General features: G+C 31.0%; 1 protein-coding gene across 2 annotated transcripts in view; it reads left to right on the forward strand.

Moving 5' to 3' along the window:
• LOC118203146 (protogenin-like) overlaps positions 1-23,798 on the forward strand; it is a 255,985-nt gene that overhangs the window by 225,926 nt on the left and 6,261 nt on the right. The window contains exons 12-20 of one of the 2 annotated variants that reach the window (XM_085813492.1): positions 2,624-2,749; positions 5,745-5,933; positions 13,449-13,568; positions 17,110-17,278; positions 18,370-18,500; positions 19,853-20,023; positions 20,128-20,286; positions 22,123-22,228; positions 23,007-23,220. In XM_085813492.1, the coding sequence (XP_085669618.1) occupies positions 2,624-2,749; positions 5,745-5,933; positions 13,449-13,568; positions 17,110-17,278; positions 18,370-18,500; positions 19,853-20,023; positions 20,128-20,286; positions 22,123-22,228; positions 23,007-23,220 (1,385 nt within the window). The remainder of the gene's footprint in view (positions 1-2,623; positions 2,750-5,744; positions 5,934-13,448; positions 13,569-17,109; positions 17,279-18,369; positions 18,501-19,852; positions 20,024-20,127; positions 20,287-22,122; positions 22,229-23,006; positions 23,221-23,798) is intronic. The other variant, XM_085813493.1, reaches the window with a different exon arrangement.

Here is a 23,798-nt window from a genome sequence, read left to right on the forward strand (position 1 = left end):
ACTTTGGAGACATGTAGTAATTGTCCATGGTTACACAGTAACCTTGGCCCAGGAATCTGTCCATCAGGTACAGAACAATTTTAGTGGAAACTGGATAATTTGCAAAATTCAGGTTATACACAGTTCCATTACCTGTGTATATGAGAAAGTCTGCAATATATCCAGTTCCCACTTAGCAGACCACAAAAAACTTAAGGCCAAATCTTGCTCTTTTTTTCGCAGTGAACATTTTCCAGCTCAGTCTGCCTTTGAAGCGCATCAAACTCTCGTCTATGCTGAGATTTTTATCTGGTATATAAAGATTTCGAAATTTGTTTCGAAGATGCTCCATGATGTCATAAATTTTATTTAATTTTGGCCATGGATGATTATCCTTATCAAACTCTTCGTTATTTGTAAAATGAAGGAACTTCATCAGCAAAATAAATCTATCTTTCTGAATTACTTGTTGAAAAATAGGTGTTTGCAATATGTGACGTTTGGACCAATAATATTCTTGTTTAGGCTTTTTTACAATTCCTTGGAGAAACAAAACGGAAAAGAATAATCGAAGTTCTTTCTCATCCGTATCTGTCCAATTTTTTCACCTTGATCTTTCTTTAGGAACTGCCTTATTCATATACTGCTGAGCGTGTATCTGTTGGTCTCTTTTACTATTATTTGCAACATAAAATCGTCAAAAAAAAGTTCAAAATAATCCAAAACAGTTGCATCATCTGCCGTAGTGAAATTTGGTCCGGGATTGCCAATAAAAGGAAATGAAGCAGGAGCTGGTGGAATATTTTGCATATCAATTTTGCACCACTGTCGGGCATTTTGAATAGAAAATGAATTTTCAGATTCATCACTATCCACAGAGGAATCCGAGAAATTTTCATCAGTTCCGCTATAAATATCATCAATATACTCGGAATCAGAGTCAGAACTACTGTCAGTGTCGGAAATATCGTCAGGAACATAGGTCATATCACTCACGAAACGCTTCCTGCCAGACATCTTTGAGCTCTGAAAAGTGCGCGCAAAATGCTAAAAAAAATTCTTTTTATATTTCGCAGAAACGTGTACAACTAACGCCATCTGTTAGTCGACATCTAAATAAACAAATAAACATTACAGAAAAGCCGAAATGAAACCATAAACGGGGAAAGAGCGGGTTGCACACTTAAATAGGCGGCAAAAACGCTTTGCTACTTCTACGTTGCCCGTGGAAATTGCGGGATGCGCAGCGAGAGGGTTAAGCTGAAGTATGGGTGATGTTTTTCAGGTGCACTGATGCAATCTAAAAAAAAAACCATAGTGAGATTCCATGCAACTCCCAAGTTAGATTTAGATGCCTCCTTTATGCACAGGTTTAGAAATCTCAATAATGTTATGTGAGGGATGTTTTAAAAAAGGGTACTTGAAATCTCAGTGGTCTCAAAAGTTAATTCTTAGATGTACAGTGTGATGGTTAACTTTCATTGTAAGATTTGAAAATGGTATTTGATATTATTATTTAACAGATTATGTTAGGGTAAAGGATTACTTTTGATGGAAAGATAGATAAATATATGAAAAACTAATAATCATTTGTGTTCAGTTTCACTAATTAAGAAAAAAAATGTAAGTAATAATTATAAGAGTGGCAACTAATTTTCAGTTGTTAAATTTGAGTAAGTTTGTTGCTCAACGGTTATGCTAAAGAAAGCTGTGTGTTTCTAATTGTCTGTGTTATTGTATGCTTTGATTAGCGGTTTCCAGACATTTTTGGTTCATGGTGTCCTTTGTGTTATCAGATTTTTTCCAAAGTGGCTGAAGTCGGAACATGTGCCTACCTAACAAGTAGAGTGCACAGTTGATTTGGTTAAGTTAGTTAAGGTAAAAAAAAAAAAAAAAAAAAAGCACGGCTTTCAAATTCGCAAACTATTTATATAAAATACACAAAATATGTGCATATTTTGAATAATCATTTAACGGAAGGTTTTAAATTGCAATCATTGAAATTTTGAATCAACTAGATATAACTTGTCTTGTTTCCTGTTCTTCATTTATTTCTCTCTTAGTATATTCTTTTGATCATAGTAGTTATAGAAAATCCAGCTTTGCACAAACACGATGTTAAGCATGGATTATTCCTCTTCCTGTTTTATGTAAAGGTTAGTCAGCTACCAGCTATTCAGATTTTATCTTTAAAATATTATCCTAAGGTAATTTAGTATTTACTTCTAAAAAAATTAATTAGTTGCAGCTTTAAAGAAGCATTGAATTCATTCAAATTTATTGCATTGTCGTCTTTGGAAGTAATTTTTAAAACAGTTGATATGATATATTCAGTTAGACGGCTTTCTTATCATGGCATCAGTAGTGTAAGTCTAAAAACACATAGCTCACAGTTTAGGAACAGTTCTTTAAATAATAATCTTTATGAATTTGATCATCAGCACATATAAAAGAAGTGCAAACTAAAAATTAGATATGCAAGTTATTTTTACTCTTGTCTGTTCTGTTTAAACTGTATATTTTAATGACATTTTTTTTCTAATGTGATTTAAATTTTTAAATGTAAATCACTGATATTACTACTGTTGTTGCGAGTGAGTTTTTCTTTTGATGTAGTCTGGTAATAAAACTGTATTCTTTGCAGGTCTGCAGCCAAAACAGAAGTATGATGTTAGAGTTATTAGTGGCACAAAAGTGGGTTTTCCTGTACTTTCTGATGAACAGTGGCCATGGGTAGTATATGAAATGCCAGATGTTGCAACTTCAAAAGGTAGTGCATGTTTCTTAGTTTAGTATGAATATGAGAAGTAAATGCAAAATATAAATGGTTATTAATAATAAATAAGCATGCTTAAGTAAGCATGCAATTATAATTGAATTTAAAAGATAGTTATATCTGGGAATGAAAAAAAGATGAAAAATTATATTATTCTTATGAAAAGAGCTTTTTATTCAATTTTATAGTGAGTGCAGTATTTGACATCACCTCATTTTCAAAATACTTATTTTTCACAGCAATAAACATTGCTGGAAAGGCTTAGGTAGGTCTGTGTCTTGGATACAAAGAACAGGCCTTACTTCTTCGATACAACCTCTTGTAGATGCTCTCTGTAGTAGTCAAGGCATTGCTGCCATCTCCCAGGGATAATACCATAAGTGTTCAGCATAACATCCAAATTTCATGAGCAATTATATTTCTGAGGTTTGTCAGGTAGAGTGTGAATAAAAATTTGAGCTTTAAATGCTGCCTAAAGTTTTGCTGTAGGAGGAATTAAAATAAAAGCCACTGGATGCCATCAAAGTGAAAAAGAATGGGCATTTTCTATGGAGGGTCATTTTTCTTTTCTTTCTTCTTCTTTTTTATTTTTATTTATTTTTTATTATTTTAATAGTTTGATGTTCAATTTTTCAATCACATAGTAATTGTCATTAAAATTAATCCAGAAGAATTTCTTTAAAAATGCTATTTTATTTATCAGAAGATTGTGAACGTTAGGCTGGATATTATGTCTTGCATCACAGCAGGTATATCTGGGAGATGGCAGATTGGCATTGCATAGAAGAAATGAGGCATGTTTTGTGAATCCAAAACACTGACCATGTTTATTTGTATTTATTTCTGTGTACGATAAAAGGATTATCCTACTTTGAAAAATATTGTTAAGTGGTGTGCTCTGTATTATGAGAACAATGCGACTCTGCCAGCAAGGTTAATTAATAATGGCTAGATGTTTTTAAAGTTGTATGCTAGTAAATTTGAAATGCCTGCCTATATGCCTTTACTTAGGATAGACAGCTACCTAGGACTACCTGCAGTAGTATTTTTTAAATACTACTGCAGGTAGTATTTCTACCTGCAGTAGTAATTGAGAAATAAATTAAATATGATACATTAGTATATTTAATAGCAATATATTAAAATTATCTGTCTTTTGGTTAGAAAGTTATAGGTTTAGTGCTATATTAATGCAATGTCTTTACACATTTTGTCACAAATTCTAGTTATCATGCTCATAAGAAATTCCTTTTTTGAATTACATTAACAGTTCAATAATAGAAATGGAAAGATTAATGTGCATTATTTAATGGCATTTATTTATGCATTTATTTAATGGCAAGATATATGTTTTTGAATAATTAAAAATAATGTGTAATTGAGTTAATGCATTGATTATGAGTGATGTATATTTATAATTTCCTTATTTCAGAAGGTAGTGAAATAACTTTACATACTAATTCAAAAGAAATTAAGCATTACAAATTATTAAGGGAAGAAGAAAAATAAATAAAGAAGAAAGAATTGCAGTTTGGCATTTGAAAGCTGATGTAAAGTTATATCTTTGCAGTGTGAAATATGCTATTCAGTTGGAAAATTAATCCTTTTATTTAGAAGAAACACTAATTATTCATATGGTATTTTATAAAATCAAAAGTTTTCAAATGTTACAGAATTTCCCATAAAGGGGAATATCATGCTATCGGGTAAAGAATGATTTGACCTCAGAGTAATAGACTTACATTTTATCAGAAATATCATGGTCAGAAACAGCCAAGGCATAGTCAAAATTACATGATCCAAAAGAATAAAAAAATTTTAATTTTGGTATCATGAGTGTGACAAAGGTATAGAAACATTTTTTTATTCTTATTAAATATATTAGTAATTTATTGGTCAAGTTAAACAACAAGAATGAGCATAATGTTTGTAAATTTCGCAGAACTAGTTTCAATGCTTTAAATACAGAACCACCTTCTGCATATGTTTGAAAAAAGGAAACAAAAATAGTCTCTCGCTCAGTGCTGTTGGTCAGAAAATCGCACTTTCCGTTTTTCTGCGGCAAAAATTATTTAAAAAAATCTTCCATTGGTAGATTAGATTTTCTAGAAACATTTCACATTAAAAAAAAATCTCTCCGTTCTAGTTAACGACCCTCAGAATCATCTTTACCCTCAGCCCTTAAGGACATTATGTTTCAGATTTCTTATTTCATCAATAGGTGGTGCCAGTAGTTTCACTTGTGTCCAGTCATCTTATTACCGTATCCTATCTCACTCATGTATACTTAAGCAACTCTGTATTTAAACTATCGAAACTAGTCCAGCAAAATTTACAAACATTATGCTTATTCTTGTTGTTTAACTTGTCCAATAATCGTTATTCAGTATGTTATTTTAGCCTAAATAATAGTAATTTATTTGCTAAATAAGCATATTATAGGATTGTGAAATAACACTACATACCAATTCGAAAGAAATTAAACATCTCTAATTGTTAAGGGAAAAAGCAAAATAAAAATAAAGAAAGAGGTATTCCAATTTAGCATTTGAAAGCTAATGCAAATTTGTGTCTTTGCAGTGTGAAATATGTTATTCACGCAGAAAATTAATCCCTTTACCTAGAAGAAATATTAATTAATCTTATAGTATTTTATGTAAACCAAAAGTTTTCAAATGTTTTAGAATTTCCCATAAAGGGGAATATCATAGTCTCAGGGGTGAAGAATCATTTTGCCTAGATAGTAATGTTCACTTTATGCATAATTACTTTCTTGATTGTACAGTCACTGCCTACAATTTCTCTTTTGTATAGTAATTTAACTTTCTGTATAAACAATCGGGGAGGAGGCTTGTCTGAAATCAGGAAAGTAATGTAATGTAACTATTATAGTTTGATTTTGCAGTATATTATAGAAATGATAGTGTTGAATTTTATCTGCATAACATAATGTAGTTGCATTATACTTCCTATGCATCTATTTTTCCAGTCCCTTACCCACCAACATTGCATCTGACTGTTTTAAACACCACAGCTCTTGAAATTGAATGGAATATGCCACCTGATAATCCATATCCTGTAAATGGGTTTTATCTCTCATACAGGCAACAGAATCGCCCTTTAAAGGATCGTATTACTTTACCTGCCAACACAACCAAGTTCCTGCTGTATGATCTTGGTAAGAGGGAGTTGTTGTTTTTTTTCGGGGGGGGGGGGTTAAATAGTGTCTGCTAAGTGATCAACAAGTTTTAATGTGTGCAAGATAATATTTCATTTTTAATCTAAAATGAGATATAAATGAGAAGCTAGTAAGTATAAACAGTAATGCATTTAGCACAGAAATGCATGACTGAGGTATTGTTGCTACATGACATAGTTTCTTTAATGGCACTATTTGTATTTCACCCAGTTGTTATTAGAGAACACTGTTTGGAGTTATTAATGACAGTTAATTAGTGTTTGCTGATAGATGACATTAGCAGAGGTTAATGTTCACTGTTAATCTGTTAGTGCTTTTAAAACCATGGTGTAATACCTTGAACTATTAAGCTAAAAGTGAATTTTGAGCTCAAGCATTGAGGTATCTGTGTCTTTCGTGATGAGTATACTGCAAGTGAATGAAAATGTGTGTCCATCCTTTCGAGTTTCAAACATAAAAAGGTACTAAATGTATTATTACTGTATTCTAGAAAAGTTGATGCAAGATATTTTATGAATAATTAATTTCAGTATTAAAAATGCTTGTGATTTTTAAGATGTGCAACCATATTCCCTGTGATAAATAAAAATTGGTAAGGATAATTCAAGGAGCTTCCAAAGTAAAATATTAAAAAAGAGATTGCAAGCATTTTCTAAATAAAATTACTCTCCAGAGTACTGAAAATTACTCGATTTTATTCAAAAAATACCTACATTTTGGTAAAAACCTTACTGTGGCTTTGTGTATCCTCCCTTCTTGAATAAATTTGTAATTTCTTTTTCAACTTTTATAATTACTTATTTAAAAATCCCAGACATTTGTTTTAATCCAGGGCATAACACTCATTATGAATCAGGGCTGCCCGAATCAATTCCATTTGCTGATAATTCCATTATGTTAAATGACCAGTGTAATGGCTCTTGTTACTGAACATCACCTGAAGATAAGCTGATGTTATAATATCAGCACACAAATAGATGAGCTCTGGGTTAGAAAATCAAGCATAATTTCATGAATATGGTGATGAAGTTTGCAAGGCATATGTGCAAACATATATCTAGTCTCGGTGGAAATGCTAATGCCTCATGAAATCTTGCTAATGTATGTGCTGATGATTATCTAGTTCTTTTTAAAATCTAATCAGCATTAGATGTATCATTTCAGATTCAGTGACATATTCCACCTGGGATTGAAATAACTCTGTCATGCTAGGTATTTCATCCGTTTAATGTAATCCGTTCATTTTTACCCATGTGCGAAATACTTCCAAGAACTAGTTGTCTCAGAATTTTTTTATCTTCATCTTCAGCTCTGGGATTATATTTGCCTTTCATTAATTCTTTGTGGGTGGAAAATGAATTTTGGTGAAGGGAACTATATAGATGGTCCCAGCTCCTTATGATGGGACAAAGCCCATTTTGCTTCATATGAATAGAGAAAATTATCTTGTGAGGCTTTTCAGGAAATTGTGATTATGACATTTCTGTGAGTAAACTGTTGAACTGAAAGAGCGAAGTGTCAGAAAGATGTTTCTGAGAATTATAACTGACACTTCTGAAATACGATCCATTACAGCACGGTTTTTTAAACTGTGGGTCTCGACCTTCTTAGGGGCCGCGTGACCTGCAGCAGGGTGTCGCCAGAAATTTTAGCAGTTCTGATGTTTCTTATTATAATAATTTTACAATCGCCAAATATTTTTACACAATTTATCTGAAAATAGATAAAGATAAGACATTACAGATAAAGGGGGAAAAAACGAAAATGTTTCGATGCATTCTTTTTATAATATAAACGTTCATTTTCCTTGCTTTGCACATGATGCTGTCATTTCGTCTGTTAATTATTTAAAATTTTCACATTATTCTATGTATTAAAATTAGAAATTAAAGTTAATTACCTTAAACTGGACTAGTATATTACAGTACAAGTGAAAAAATTTGCATTTTTTACTCACACGTGTGTCGGATTTGTGCAATACTTATGGGGTCCCACAAAATTTTTGTAAATATTATGGGGTCCTGGAGGGTCACGAAAAAATCTCAGTGATAAAAGCGGGTCTCGACTGAAAGAAGTTTAAGAAACCCGCATTTCAATAATATTTGTAGGCAGAGTTTATAATTAAAATTTCAAAAACTAAGGGATGAGAATTTTAAAAGCTTTCACCTAATAAATTTCATTTCACCTAATAAAATGGTATTTTTATTTCTCCGAGTGCAGAATGCTCCTTTTCTCCTTCTTGTGAAATAAGAGACCCCATTGTCCAACTCCAGCAAAATCAACAAAATTTTTTAAAGCCAGTAACAATCCAACTGTTATTTTTGCCCAATTTTGAAATGGATTTTTTTAAAGCAGGGGGAAAGCAGTGAAATAACAAGCATTCTTCTAAAATCATGTCTAAGAAACAAAATGGGCCATTCCTCTGAAGTAAATATAATCCTAGGTACTACTGAATTTTAAGATATTTCCCAGAATTATAATAAAATGTTTATTATACAGTCAAAAGTCGTTAATCCGGACTCGTCGGGACTTCGGCGATTCCGGATTATAGATCATCAGTTTAAATCTGGTAAAATGGCATGCAGAAATTATAAAATTAAAAATATGAAACCGTAATTTACGAAATAAAGAACAATTATGATCTAAAGGGTATCAAAATTTACAAAAAAAAAAAGCTTAATATTTATTTGTTTACTTTATTAAACATTTCTTTCAATGTAAGTTGTTTAAGTTGCTTTGTTTTTTATGTTATAATACATTCTCTTTAATTTTATAAACAGACATAATTTCTTGTTCAGTTACAAAGTTCCGCTGTTCAAGTCCTATAATTGCTGTGTCGAGAATACCGACTAATTTGTCAATCGAAATTTTTTCGTTTTCAATAACCTCTGTTACTTTCTTCGCTATCGGAAGCGAGATGAGGCATTTGATTTAAATCATATCAAAGACCAGATGAAATACTACATTGAGTAAGCAATTATAAGCCAAATAAAATAAAAACATCTGCCCTTAAGATAAGGATAGTGCTGACAGATCAACTTCCAATTCAATGCACACTGCCACCCCGTTAAAGATAAACAAAGTTTAGATAAACAAACGTTAAAGTTTAGATAAACAAAGGATATGGCCTTTATCCATTTTTTGCAGCAATACCACTTTTTGTTTAATGGACACCGAAAGATACTTTCGCTTTGTATATCCTTTACATATTAGTAAATATATATCGAAAATTCTATTTGACATAATCGAAAGTTCAAGCTTACTTTTATAAAATTGCTCTAACAGTCTGCAAAAAATAATAATCCGGATCCAATTCGAAGATTAAGGAACAACGCAATCTGTAACAGTAACTGAAATAGATAATTAGATAATTTTAGCTTAGCTTATCCCGTCCGTTATACATTAAACGCGCATTCGTAAACGTATTTTGCGCACGCAAATTCGCAGCGGTAAAGGTCTTACGCATGCGCAGAAACGCGACGGTCAACGCGACGCATGCGCAGAAAATTTGTAGCTTTGAGGTCCGGATTATGAGTGTCCGAATTAACAACTTTTGACTGTATAATAATTATATATATATATATATATATATATATTAGTTTTCCTTTGATTATTTCCCTCATCTAAAATAATAATTTATTATGTTACAATCCACAATGCAGTGAAACAAGAAATAGCAATGAATGTTGTTTGTTTGAATGAAGTATATCATGTCCTGAGGGTGAGCCTTGCATTTTGTTCTTGAACATTCTTGTTAATAAATACTTTGTTCTGCACATAACACACTTAATGGCTTTTTGGCATTGTATTTTAAATAGGCAGGTGATTTTTCTTGTAAATAAAAAAAACATCTGGCTAGTAAGTCAATCCGATTTTTTTTTTTTTTTTGGTTTGTTTTTTTAGCTGCTGTATAATATAAAAGGTGCCCTTTTTTACCCTTCATTCATCATTTACTTGTAATATTTAAAGAAAAAAGCATGTCCGTAGATAAAGTGCATTTACGACACTGCATTTTATATGAATTCCAAAAAGGAAGCAACGCATCTGTTGCATGTAAAAATTTATGTGCGGTATTTGGAAAAGATATTGTAAATGTTCGTACTTGTCAAAGATGGTTTAGCAAATTTCGTTCTGGGGACCTAAGCCTCAAAGAAAGTGTTCGATCTGGACGATCATCCAAGATCTATAATGATGTTTTGCGATCCATGTTGGAAAATAATCCACATTTAACAAGTCGAGAAATTGCAGAAGAGTTTGGCATTCATCATACAACTGTTGGAGATCACATTAAATCTCTTGGGTTTGTGTTAAAGCAAAGTGTTTGGGTTCCACATGAATTAACGGAAAAGAATTTGTCTGATCATGTAAGAATATGTTCATCACATCTGATTAGACACAATGTGGAGCCGTTTTTGGACAGGCTGGTTACTGGGGATGAAAAGTGGATTCTTTACGAGAATATTAAAAGAAAAAAATCTTACTGCAAACCAGGAACATCATCAGCAACAGTTCCAAAACCAAGTATCCATCAACGAAAAGTACTGCTTTGTTTGTGGTGGGACAGGAAAGGTCCAGTGTATTACGAGTTGCTGAAACAGGGAAAAAACATCAACGCGGATCTGTACTGCAATCAGCTGGATAAATTGAATGCAGCTATCAAAGAAAAAAAGGCCAGCATTAGCATCCAGAAAAGGAATAGTGTTCCATCACGATAATGCTCGCCCGCATACTGCAGTGGTGACACTACAAAAACTGAATGCGTTAGGAAGGGAAATCCTTAGTCACCCCCCGTATTCACCTGACATTGCACCCTCTGATTATTACCTGTTCAGATCTCTGCAAAATTATCTAACGGGAAAAAAATTTAAGTCTTTTGAAAGTGTTTCTAAGGCAGTTGCTGACTATTTTAACTCCATGGATGAGAACTTCTACAAAACAGGAATTTACAGGTTACCTGGAAGATGGCAACAGGTTGTAACAAATAATGGAGCATATATAATTGATTAATATTAAACACATATTTTTATAAATGAATTCAAATATTTTCTTTAAAATACGATAGAACTTTCCCTCCAACCCTATATATATATATATATATATATATGAATTTGTACCTATATATATATATATATATATTACATATTAATTAGAAAGATAACACTCAAAAACAGACTTGGCAGTAAATTCTACACATAATTTTATTCCTGGATAATCCACATCATCGATATGGGTGTGCTATGCACCTACAATTTTATATAGCTTACATTCCTTAAACCATGGACAAAATTGGAAAAGTAAATTCTGCGTGACTAGAGACAAGGCAACACAGCAAAAAGAAGCAGAAGAGTGAAGAGAGGGGGGGAGTTGTGACATTTTATACGGATTCCAGGATTCCATTTCTTATGTTCAGATGTTGGGTTCAGTGATAAGTGTGCATCATAACTGCAGGGAGCTTAATTAGAAAAATGATTACTGTGTTATTGTTAGAATGAAGACAGAAGTTAAAGGGCTGTTATTAATTTATTATTTGAAAGATAAATATTTTACCTATATATATTTTTGGTTGATCTTTGGATTATGGAAATTTGGCGACCAACTCTGCTACAGCAACCCTCTATTTTTTTTTTTCGCCACCATTTTGTCTTCACTAAGTAAAGACATATTTCTTTTCTTTTTATTTACTCAACACTCAACACTTTTTCCAACAATCTGCTAGCCGAATCACACTTATGCTAGAAATTTTATGGAACAAAACTGCTTAATCATGACAAATATTAACTGCAAAATTGGGAAAAAGTGCAGAATCGCAAACTCCTTGCCGCATTTTTCAAAATCGCACATACACAGTAACCATGTACATGTCGACTTATTTTTACTTAAAAAAAATCCCAGAATTGCACAAAAATGGCACTGTGCACACTCTTGACTTTATCCATCTAAACTGCTATTTTCTCATAAATTACAAAAATTTACACGAAAATGTTGTGAATCTTTAAACTCGGTAAAAAGCACATATATGAAATTACCTGATCGCGAAAAAGTATATACCCTATCCAAGGATGAACATTTCCACGTATAATATAAATAAAATATCCAAAAACTTTTATTATCTATTATAAACGTAACCAACGAATTCATAACAAAACATTAAAAATGGTTACAAATACTTAGTGTCAAATATTTAAATTATTTCCATGCACGTTTACATCCACTCAAACGTATACCAAATTGCTACAAACATATAATTCACAAAATAACTATCATTTAATTAAAATATAATTAAACCATGTACAGGTCGACTTATTTTTACTTAAAAAAACATCCCAGAATTGCACAAAAATGGCATTGCGCACACTCTTCACTATATCCATGTACACTGCTTTTTTCTCATAAATTAGAAAAATTTCACAAAAATGCATGAAAATTTTGTGAATCTTTAAATTCGGTAAAAAGGACATATATGAAATTACCTGATCACGAAAAAGTATATACCCTTTCCAAAGATGAACATTTGCACGTATGAAATAAATAAAATATCTGAAAACTTTTCCCTCTAAATTATCTATTATAAACCTCACCTGCCAATTTCTAACGCAAACATTAAAAATGATTCCAAATACTTAGTGTCAACTACTTAAATTCTTTCCATGCACATTTACTTCTACTCAAACTTATTCCAAAATACTACAAACATATAACTCTCAAAATCACGATCATTAAATTAAAAAACACTACTTAAAATATAAATAAGCACATACATTAAATTAATAAAAATTAGCTTAAAATTCTAATTACTTTAAACTAAATCATTGCTAATAACAATTTTCCAATGATACCATATTAATTTATTTACTCCTTACATTTAGAACAATACATAAATATAATATCCTCAAATAATTAAAAATACTAACCTAATCTTCTACAGAATCTTGAGTGCATGGTGGATCACAAAATGTCCATTTTCACCAGATTTCTTGCACCACCATTCTAACTTATCTGTAATATCCTTCCTTTCACACAATCTCATTTCATACCCACATGTTGGACACTCATACTTATCCACAATTAAGCAATTCTTTTCAATTGCACATAAAAGCAATAAAAATTTAGGATTTACTTTATATAGGGCCATGGGATCCAAATATTAAACAACACTGTTTCACAGAACATAGAATGAAACTAATGCTGTACAGCAGATATTTTTACAAATTTACCCCCTTTTCCGATTAAAGAACAGTGATTCGTCCATTAATGTCACATGACATATCTCATAATCTATCATTTCCCTCACACAAAATAATGCGTAATCGGAACTGAGTACTTCTCACATTATTCCCAAAGTCCTAGGTAGTAACCTTTATCACCTCTAAAATGTCGCCAAACTACCTGTTACCATATTGCAAAGATCATCCTATTTTTTTACCATGTAGCTAGTATTAGCTGTTTAGTGTTGTTTATGTTGGTAGTAAATAAATTATTATTTTTCATTGTCAGCTCCCAAATCATGGTATGAAGTGCACCTTTTTGCATATAATGCAGATGGTGAGAGTCAAGAGTCTGTGCGTAATATCATCACATTTTCTGGTGACAACTCAGATACTGAGACTGTAGAAGGTAAGAATTATAGTTTGAAAGTCTGTTTGTAGATGTATTAGGACCATGCTTATCCAATTAAATGGGATAGAAGCATTTTGAATGGCATCTTTTTTGGATTATAAAGAGTAATTCCAGAAGATTTTTAAATGTTTCCAAAAAATCCAACCAACATTTAAGCATCTTTCTTCAGATTAGTAAACATATCATTATAGCCAATTGCTGTGCAGATAAGACTCAGGACTGAGAAGAGAACGGCTATTTCTTAGAACCTTTGCCACCTAAACAGCGGGTGAGGAGTGATGGTGCAGTTCATGTTGACACTGACTGTAAAGGGGCAATTCGCAGCAAAGAAATAAAGATTTTAAATTTGAAAAAAAAAAAAAAAAGCTTTGATTTAGAAGAGAATATGTTCTTATTATATGCATTTATAATGTTTAAAAAGTTAATATTTACTCATTAATTTAAAAATAATAGATAAAATACAATACTTTTTAAAAAGTTCCAGTCTTCCCCCAGGTGCATTTATTAAATCATGAACGAAAAAACTATGGGATTCATTATCTTTCCTTCATCTGCATAATAAGTGGGATAATTCTGTTACTTTTTCTAAGATACAGCTTTTAAATGGTATGCCCCCCCAAAAAAATCCCTTAGTTTGGCATAGTTTTGAATATATATGTCATTTTTCCCCCTCTAGCTAAAGAATAGGAACTTATGTTTGACTGCTCTTGAAATTGATAGTTCTATTCAAAATGTAATCTAATCTAAAACTGCTTTTTTGACATAATTACGAATTTTACGGTTGCCGCTTTAAAAATAATTGTCTAACTTATACTCACATTTATGCACATACATTACATTTAAGTAAGTATATGATCGTTGTCTTAAGTTTGACAAAACAACTTTGCTCACAGTATCTAAAGAAAATTTATTAATCTTTCAAAAGAGGAGCAAAGGAAAAAGATTGTATTTTATGCCAAATTACTTTAATGTTTTTATGATTATAAATTGCCTAAAATGCTGAACAAGCTTTTTTTTTTTTTTTTTTTTTTTTTTTTTTTTTTTTTTTTTCTTACAAATTATCATTGTGTGCTTGTTTATTTTTACATTTATTGCATTCAACAATATTTACATTGTCATTTGTGAGTTCTGTTTTTAAATTATTTGTATCTGATTTATTATTCCTATCACCATTCTCATATTTATTAAGTGTGAGGTAAAGCTGTAATATGCGTTAATAACTTTTTTATGGCTGATGGATTAATAATATATTTGAATGATGTGACACTTAACTATCAACCAGCAGTGTTAGTCTGTTAACTGTAGATATGTTTTGGTAGTTACTTTTTTCAAATAATTCTAACTTAATGCAAAAATTAGAAAGGGAGAAATGTAAATAAAACTGAAAAGACATGACCTGTGATCCACAGAATTCTGACATATTTGGTTAGACTAGTTCTGTTGAAAAATGTTGCATTTTTGTTTGATTTCTTTTCAGCAACAGTATTGTTTTGAAAACACTACATGAAATGTACATTTTAGAATTTATTATGCAAGTTTGTTTTATTTTCAGTTAAATCGCAGGAAATAAAACAACAAAAGTAATTACGCTCTCCCCCAGAAGTTAATTTTTAAAATTTTTATTACAATTATTAAACCCACATGAAAGAAATGGAAAAAGTGTGTAATGCATATGAACAGTAGTTTATTCTTGAATACTTAAAAAAAAAAATTTCTGAACTAAGAAACATGAATTTAGAAACAAAGAAAAGAAAGGAAAGGAAAACCTTAATAATACATAAGTAAGCATAAGTTTCTGATTTCAGGTGTATTTTACAACGATATCATTTGTTTACCTGTGTTTGGTTATTGACAAATTTCTTCATGTAATAACAAATTTTCCCTTTATAGATACTGCAAAATTAAATTTTAATGAATTCCTTTTTTGGAGGGAGGGACCGGTTTGGAAGTTTAATAACATTTTAATTGCAAAGCAAGTTTTAATTGGTATAATTCATTAACAGTCAAAGCTGCATACATGTCCCAATATTATTTTCTGAACCCCTTCTGCAAAATTTACAAGCTTTATTGTGCTATCTATATTAATACTGCCATTACTTATCTATATAGCTAAATAACCAAAAAAGTTCTTTCTGATATGACATTGAAAGAGTGAACCCCAACATAAAAATAGTCACCAAACTTGGCAATGAAGTGGTTAGGATGGGAGTCCGACCAAGAGTGTAAAAGTGCATTGCATTGATACTTCAAACATAACTCACACAGCTATTGATTGAAATGGATGTGCTAAAAGGTGCTCGTTTGGAGTTGTTTTCTGTATGATTTTAACTTGAGCCTGTCAGTAGCAGAATATCAAGTCACCGGATTTGTCAGGCTTTGGGGATGATGCTGTTAACAAAGGAACCATTAGGCAGTAGTTCCAGAAGTTCAGGTCAGGGGATATGACGCACCGGTCGGCAACGAGCGCTGGACGATGAGGCCCAGAGAGTAGCCATAGAAAGTGACAGTAGCCAAACATGTGGTGAGCTTGCTGCACACTTCCAGGTATCTAATGAAACAATCAATTTGCGCCACATAGGAAAGACATACATGCTAAGAAAGTGGGTATCCCACTTGCTGTCCAATGCAAACAAGCAACAGCGTGTCACTGCCTGTTTGCCATTTCTTGCTCAGCACTGCAATGCATCCATATTTGATCGAGAACTCACCAGCGATGAAAAGTGGGTCCAGTATGACACATCCAGGTGTTTCAGACATTGGTTGTCACCTCACCCTTCAAGACCTTATGCAAGATCAAGCCCTGTATCTGGTGGATTAGTCACCAAGTGGTGCACTAATGAGCTTCTGCTAGTGGTCCAAACCATCACGGCAAGCCTGCCAGCATTGGTCAATCGTACGGGTATAATTCTTCCTCCATGACAATGCGAGGCCGCATGTGGCTTGGGAAGCCAGGCACCCTATCCAGCAATTGGGGAGACACTATCCCATCCACCATATTCTCCAGACCTTGCATCAACAGACTACTTACTACTTTTTCCATTCCCTGGACAACCATCTTCGTGGGAAATGCTTCAGCAACCGGCCCTCATGGACTTATCTCCTGAATTTTTAACCACGGTGACATCGCATGGCTAACCACTTGTTGGCAAAAGGCACTAGATGCTGATGGTGATTATTTTGAGGATTAGCAGTGATTATTATTTGTTTTATGACTTTTTCTTTCCAACTGTCCAAAACGGCAAGAACTTTTTTGTTTATCTTGTAATAGAAGACTGAATAATCATTAATGAAATATATTTTTGTGACTTCAAATTTTTTCCTTTGATATTTATTTTGACAAAAATATATAAAAAAAGTATCGTTTGATAATTATTAAAAAAAAGGTGAGCTTTAACTCCACATAATATTTATAAATATGTCTTTAGAATTTTATCATTATTTATCAAAATGTAGCTTGTTTATAATATATGTGTATAAATTTCTTCCAAAATTTGAAGTTATAATATATATATATATATAACATATTTAATCCTTTCAGTTGTTGAGCCACCACATCAGTTGGAAGCTGAACCCACAAGCTCATCAAGTATTCATCTCATTTGGAAACCACCTGTAACTAGTAGAAATATTAGTTATTATACTGTTCGTTATCATCCAGTCTTTGCAAATGGACTAGTCAATGAATCACATATTTATTATATACGAAGGTTAGTATATTATTTTTTTCTGAACTTTTAAGCAGTTCTTGTTATGATTGTATGAAAAAATAAAATTCTAACTTTTAATTTATCTTAGCCTTAAGTTTCCTATTTAATTCGGATGTTTTTCCTTTCTATCCTAAAAAATGTAATATTCTTATGATAATTTTTTTTAAGTTGTCATTTCAAAATAAATTTTTTTCATATACCAATGATGCATATACTTATGTAATGACAGAAGTGAAAGTAAAATCTGCTGTTCAATCAAAAAATAAAATATATATAAAGTAAAATATGTTGTTCAGTATAATTAAATCAAAAATTTGATTGATCTGTAATATAAAGTGATATTTATGCCCTTCTAATGAGAAGGAAAAGAATCACTATTTTTATTCTTAATTATCTGTAGCTTATTTTTGCTTTTACTGTATCTGCTTTGTCCAACTTACATGTTTGTTGCTTATCTCTTTTGTGAGTTAAAATATAAACATATCAAACCTACATTTGAAACTAAGCAGTCAGCAAATACACCGTACTTTGTTCTTGTATTGCTTTATTGTATGTTATTCCTTGAATTTAAAATATAGATGTTGTGTCAAATATTTAGAATTATTTCTTAGTGCAAGTGTGGATCACCAATCCAGCATCATTTGTCTTCTTATCATTGTCATCACACTAAATCTGTGTTACTGCATATGTTATTTCCCATTTGATACACTTCAGATAACCTCTTTTGAGTAAGAAAGTTGAAGATTGAAAAGTTAGCTTATTTATTATTATCAAATAAGCATCTGATACAAAAACAAATCAATTTAACTCTTTCATGAAAATGAAGTATAGAAATTAAAAAAAAAAAAAAAAAAGTGTTACAGAATATTTTGAAACAAATAATGCAGATTTATGAGCTGTTGTCACATATTATAATAAAATGGATATGTCCAAAGTTAAGTATGCTAATCATTGTTTGTTGTGATACGCTGTAAAAGCATAATGAAAAATAGATGTTGGCAATTTTTGCCATAACTGTAACTTGCACGAAACTGTTGTACTGACATTGCCTTATTTATTAAAGTGTTATTTTCTATTTTTCTCATATTTAGTACAAATAATGAAGTTACAATAACAGATTTGCAACCATTTACTCTTTATGAATTTTCTGTCCGTTCGCATGATGTACGAAAACGACAAGGCCCTTTCAGTCAGATGGTGGAATGTCGAACAAATGAAGCCTGTAAGATACTCTTCTGTACTATAATTTGTCTTGCTAATTTTGAAGTGCATTTTATACTTTCATACATGAATAGAATGATATCTAAAATGGAATTAAAAATAATTTAAATTTGTCTTTACATGTTTTTCTTATTGTATTCAAAATTTATTCTGAAGGAAGAAAAAAAAGTATTTTGTGTACTTCCCATAAGTGTTTCTTTCTTTCTTTCTTTTTTTTTTTTTAAGCACTTCCAGAATGGAGTTGCATCATATGCCTTTGGTATCCAAAAGTTGCAGTTGCATTTTCCTTCTGTAATTTGCAAATGTACAATGTTTTATTTGTATGCAGAACCTCTGCTTTTCATTTTAATTATTTTGAAAAATAAAATGAAGTAAGTTTTTTCCTTTGATTTTAAAATGAGACATCGCTTTCATTATTGTGGAAATCTGTCATTGAAAACTAGGAACTTTTGCTTATATCTTAAAAATAAGATAAATAAGATTGGATTTTGTTCATTTGGAATCTTCGTTCCCCCCCCTTTTTTTGTCTATCTGAAAGTATTACCAAAAAAGCTACACTACAAAACTGTGCAGAAATAAAAAGTTGTTATTATTGAGAAAAATATGGGAATACAGGTACTGATCAGCATGTTGATGTTATTGAAGTGTGTTACTGGACTAATTTCTTTTCTTATAGGACACACCTTTTCATGTAAATATTTTCAGAAATAGGGTGACTTTCATATTTGAAAAAATAATAGTATGTCATTCTTAACTTATTTCAAAATAGATGTAGATTTGATTTTCATATAAAACTTAAAATTTTATCACAACCTTTTGTAAAATTTCAGTGGAAGCATATTTCTGAACTAATTTTAATTAGTAGCATTTTAGTTAGGGGAAGGAACAGTTTGGATACCCACTCCTCTTTTTGTTTAAATGTGTGTAACCATTCCATTGTTGCTTAAGTTTCTGGTCAGATTTTGTAAGGGGCGGGAATAGCTGAATTCAATTATTGGATTGTCTCAAAAGTGTTGAAATAAGCTTATGCATGGGTAATTAAAATTTAGTAACACTTTGAAAAGTGGCAGTATGTACATTATCATGCTGTCTTAGCACCAGTTTAAAGCAATTTGGTTGTAGACATATGAAATAATTGTAGGCTATTCTATGTTTGTGAAAATGCATACAATTTTATGTCATTTCTGCAATGAATTGTTATTATTATTTATGTCATTCAATTCAGATTTATTATTTATAATTGTTTTCATATTTTATTATCATTAAATTTCATAATGAACATTTATAAAAACACTGTGAGTGATATCTGTTAACTTCACAACATTTATCATTGAAAGCTTATTTTCCATATAGTGCCATCTGCTCCTGAAGATGTCACGTGGGCACCAATTGATGCAAACTCTATTCGATTAAATTGGCAGCCTCCAAAATTTCCGAATGGTGTAATTATTGCCTACCACATTTTGTACAATTCTCGAATTGATGATGACAATATTGACTCTTGGAATTCGAAAGAAGAGCGAGGTTTGTCTAAATACATTTGTAAAACAATTCTTTTGCAGTTTATTTAGTTCTCTAGGTAATGTTTCTTAATTTTGAGAAATAATGAATTTAAGATTAATATTCAGGTCCTGAACTAACATCATTGCTGAGCGGCCTGTCTAGCAATACACTTTACTACTTATGCATGAAAGCTGAGAATGGAGCTGGCATTGGTCCTCCTTCACAAAAGATAACCATAAACATCCCTGTGAGGCACAACAATTCCAAGCTGCCTAGTCAAGAAAGTATGAAATTCAATGATTATTTCTGTTTAAAAATAGTTTGGAATTAGTATTTTTAATGAAATTTCTCTGGCCCTTTTTTAATGTTAGTATTTTTAATGAAATTATTCTGGCTTTTTTTTTTTTTTTTAAATGTGTATCTGAATCATTGATATAGCAGCAGCCTCTGATAATTACCATTTTACTGGAAAACAGTTAAATATTCAGAATAAATTACTACTGTATATTCCGTGTTCATGAAATAATTAGCGTACTTGCTACCATATCATTCAGAATAATAATAATAATATGGTATCAGTGTATGATATGATATCATTAATAATATAGTGCTAGCTGTAACTTTTAATATTTAGTAATTTGTAAATGGCAACATTTAATATTCAGTAACTTATGATTTTCAATACTTTTGGGAGACATATGAAATAAAATTATACTGGCATTCCAGTTCTCTATATTCTAGGCTTATAAATAAGTAAATAGTTTAAAAAGTTAAAAGTGCAGCATCATTATTTTATACTACCCTCCAGTAATCATTATAGTAACTGGGAAGCAGTTAACCCTCTAAGTAGCCAGACCATGTGTGTGTGTGTGTGTGTGTGTGCGTGCATATATGTTCGAAAATATTAATCATGATATCTTTAAGCTCATAGACTTGCATCTTGAAATGTATCTTGACACTTAAAGTAATGTATCTCTTGGAAGAAAAGGAGTTAAGGCATAAAGTAGGCAGGTCATTTTGGAATTAGAATCTGGAAAATAATGTTTACTCATAGCTTTAGAGGTTCTGGATGAACCCTTGGCAACTTAGTATTAAGTATTCACCATAAGTTAACACTCTAAATTGCTTATAATTGAAGCTATTAGAATACATGCTACCTTATTTTTCAGTTCAATAATAATGTAATACATACACCTGTTTTAATTATTGGTTGTTCTTACTCACAAATATATAAAGATATAAAAACAAAGTTTATAAGTGTAAAAAGAAAAAGAACTTTTCATTTATGTTCATCCCAATTTTTCTCTGTGTTCTAAACAAAGACTAAACTTCTCTGTGTTCTAAACAAAACAGATGTGAAATTGAGTCTAGGAGAACGAAGACACAATCAGCAAATCTTAGGATATCATATGGTATTCTTTGTATGTGGTTCTTTACCTATGTGACCTTTAAACCTAAGAATCGTTGATTCCATTCAAATTCTTCGGCTGAGTTGTGAGGTTGTTCTAAAGTTAATATTATGATGGAAATTTTAAAATGTTCACTATTTAGGAAAAAAGGAGATAGTGAATCTTACAGATTTTCTTTTATAGAATTGATTCATTTTATGGCCTTTTTAAAAAAAAATAAAAAAAAAAAAAGTAAGAATACTATTCCAAGTTCTACCCTTAACTAAGGTTTTGCTTTCTTAAAGTGTTTTAGAAAGATAGAATATTTGTTGCAAAAGGCATTGAGTCTTTTCTTTGCAATCATGCATATCTTGAGTAAAAGTTAAAAGTAAATACACTATTATCTTTTGTTATTCATTTTCATTCAAATACAAAAGCAATATTTTTATATTTTTTGTGAGGTAATCTTTCCTTATCAAATCACGTATAGCAAACCAAACTTTCCGACCCTTGAAATTCATTATAGCAGGGTTCAAGTGTAGTTTGCAAAGGCAAATAAGTAGTTGTAAAGGACTATTTGACTTTAATGGAATTTCTATACTAACCTATAATTTCAAACCATGTCATTTCTTGTTGGAGCACATAACCTGAGTTTTTAATTTAAAACTTTTAATTATAATACATTTTATTAGTATATTTATTTATTTAACTCTTATTATTGCTATTATTTAGTGTTTGATGCAGAACCTCCAGATCCATTTCTTGGCATTGTTCTTGGGATATCAATTGGCGTGGCTTGTATCATCATATGTGCTATTATCATAATATGTCGGAATAGGTAAGCTTTTTCTTTAAATGCCAAAAATACTTATGCAGTACTTACAAAAAGATGCAATTTCTGAATCCATTAATGAAGTAAATATTAAAGTAGAGTGGGGGAAAGGAAGAATTCAGGAAAGGTGGCTGTGCTTTTTATTCCTTAAATTTCAGTTACAGAAATGTACTAAGTGTTAAAAAGCTTCTTAAAATAAGTTGTAGAATATTAGGTAAATAGTACATAACCATTGATCAAAAGTTTCATTCTCTCTCTCTTTTTAATGTAGAGAAATTTCAGTTGATAAAATATTTTTTATTCCTTAATAAATTAAAAAGTTATTATACCTTTATGTGAAAAATTCATGGAAACATAAAAATATCCACCTGATCTAAAAGAATCCATTAGAATAGGCATTAATTAAATTACGTTAGTGAATACATTTATGTGGGATTAATACATTTATTACGTTAATACATTTATTACGTAATTTATTATTAAGTAATACATTTATTACGTTAGTTTATATTTGATCTATATGATCAAATATAGTTCATTACTTTTTAGTTTTTAGCAAACAAGTATAATGAATATTTTCCTACTTGGGAGTTTTTAATGAAACAAAAGTCATGTAAAATAGTAGAAATTACCTCACAACATTTATAAAATTATACTTGAAGAAATTTTGCAGTTAGAAATATAAATGTCTTGATATTTTTTAATGATTTCACATTCTAATGAATTTTGAGGAGTTGTAACTCAATCCCTTGCAAATGAATGCTATTTTTTCTTTTCTATGTAGATGTTGCCCTCCAGCTGCTGATCCTGGTTCTGATGGCAGATATTCTGTTTGTTGTGGCAATGGTTATATTTCCCAGGTCAATGGCCATATATTGGGAAGTTTACCAGCTACAGAGAAAAGAGCATCCAATGTCGAGTGCCAAGAAATGGAATGCTTTACACCAATGCTGAACACTTTTCCCAATGGCTCAAATGACCGGCATTTGGATACAAAGGTACACTGAAAATTATTTTCTCTATTATGTATAAATTTAAAATAAATTTTATTTGGCACAGTGTTTAGCTAGTTTCTAAAGAACAAAATGATGCATTAGACATTGGGTATTTAAAAATATTCCTGTTGTTAATCTTCCTTAAAAAAATTGCTATAAATATATAGATAAGCATAATGGTAATGACAAGTCTTGCATATAAATTCATGTACACATGCGGCAAAAAAAAAAGGAAAAAAAAATTCAAATCTGATCTTCATGTTCTTATTTCAAATCTTAGAAAGAAATGCTTTTGATAAGAATATTATTTAATCACTTTTTTCATTCCTGCTAATTTTAATAAAAACTTATTTCCAGAACAAGAACTAAAAGCTGTTGCCACTAAAAGATAATTTTATCTATTTCATGGCACAACATCCCAAGATGAGCCATGGACTTCCTTAAAACTTGCTTCAGCTCTACTTTCCATTTAATTTGAATTTTCCTAGCGAGGAAGAACTCATTTAACTAAAGTAGCAAGCAAATTTCAGGCTCTTAATTAATGTATTTTATCATCTTCACTCTGTGTAATTTCATGTTAT

This window comes from Stegodyphus dumicola, chromosome 3, assembly GCF_044657685.1.
Source record: "Stegodyphus dumicola isolate Sdum_Otavi_A_Nest chromosome 3, ASM4465768v1".
Taxonomy (NCBI): Eukaryota; Metazoa; Arthropoda; class Arachnida; order Araneae; family Eresidae; genus Stegodyphus; species Stegodyphus dumicola.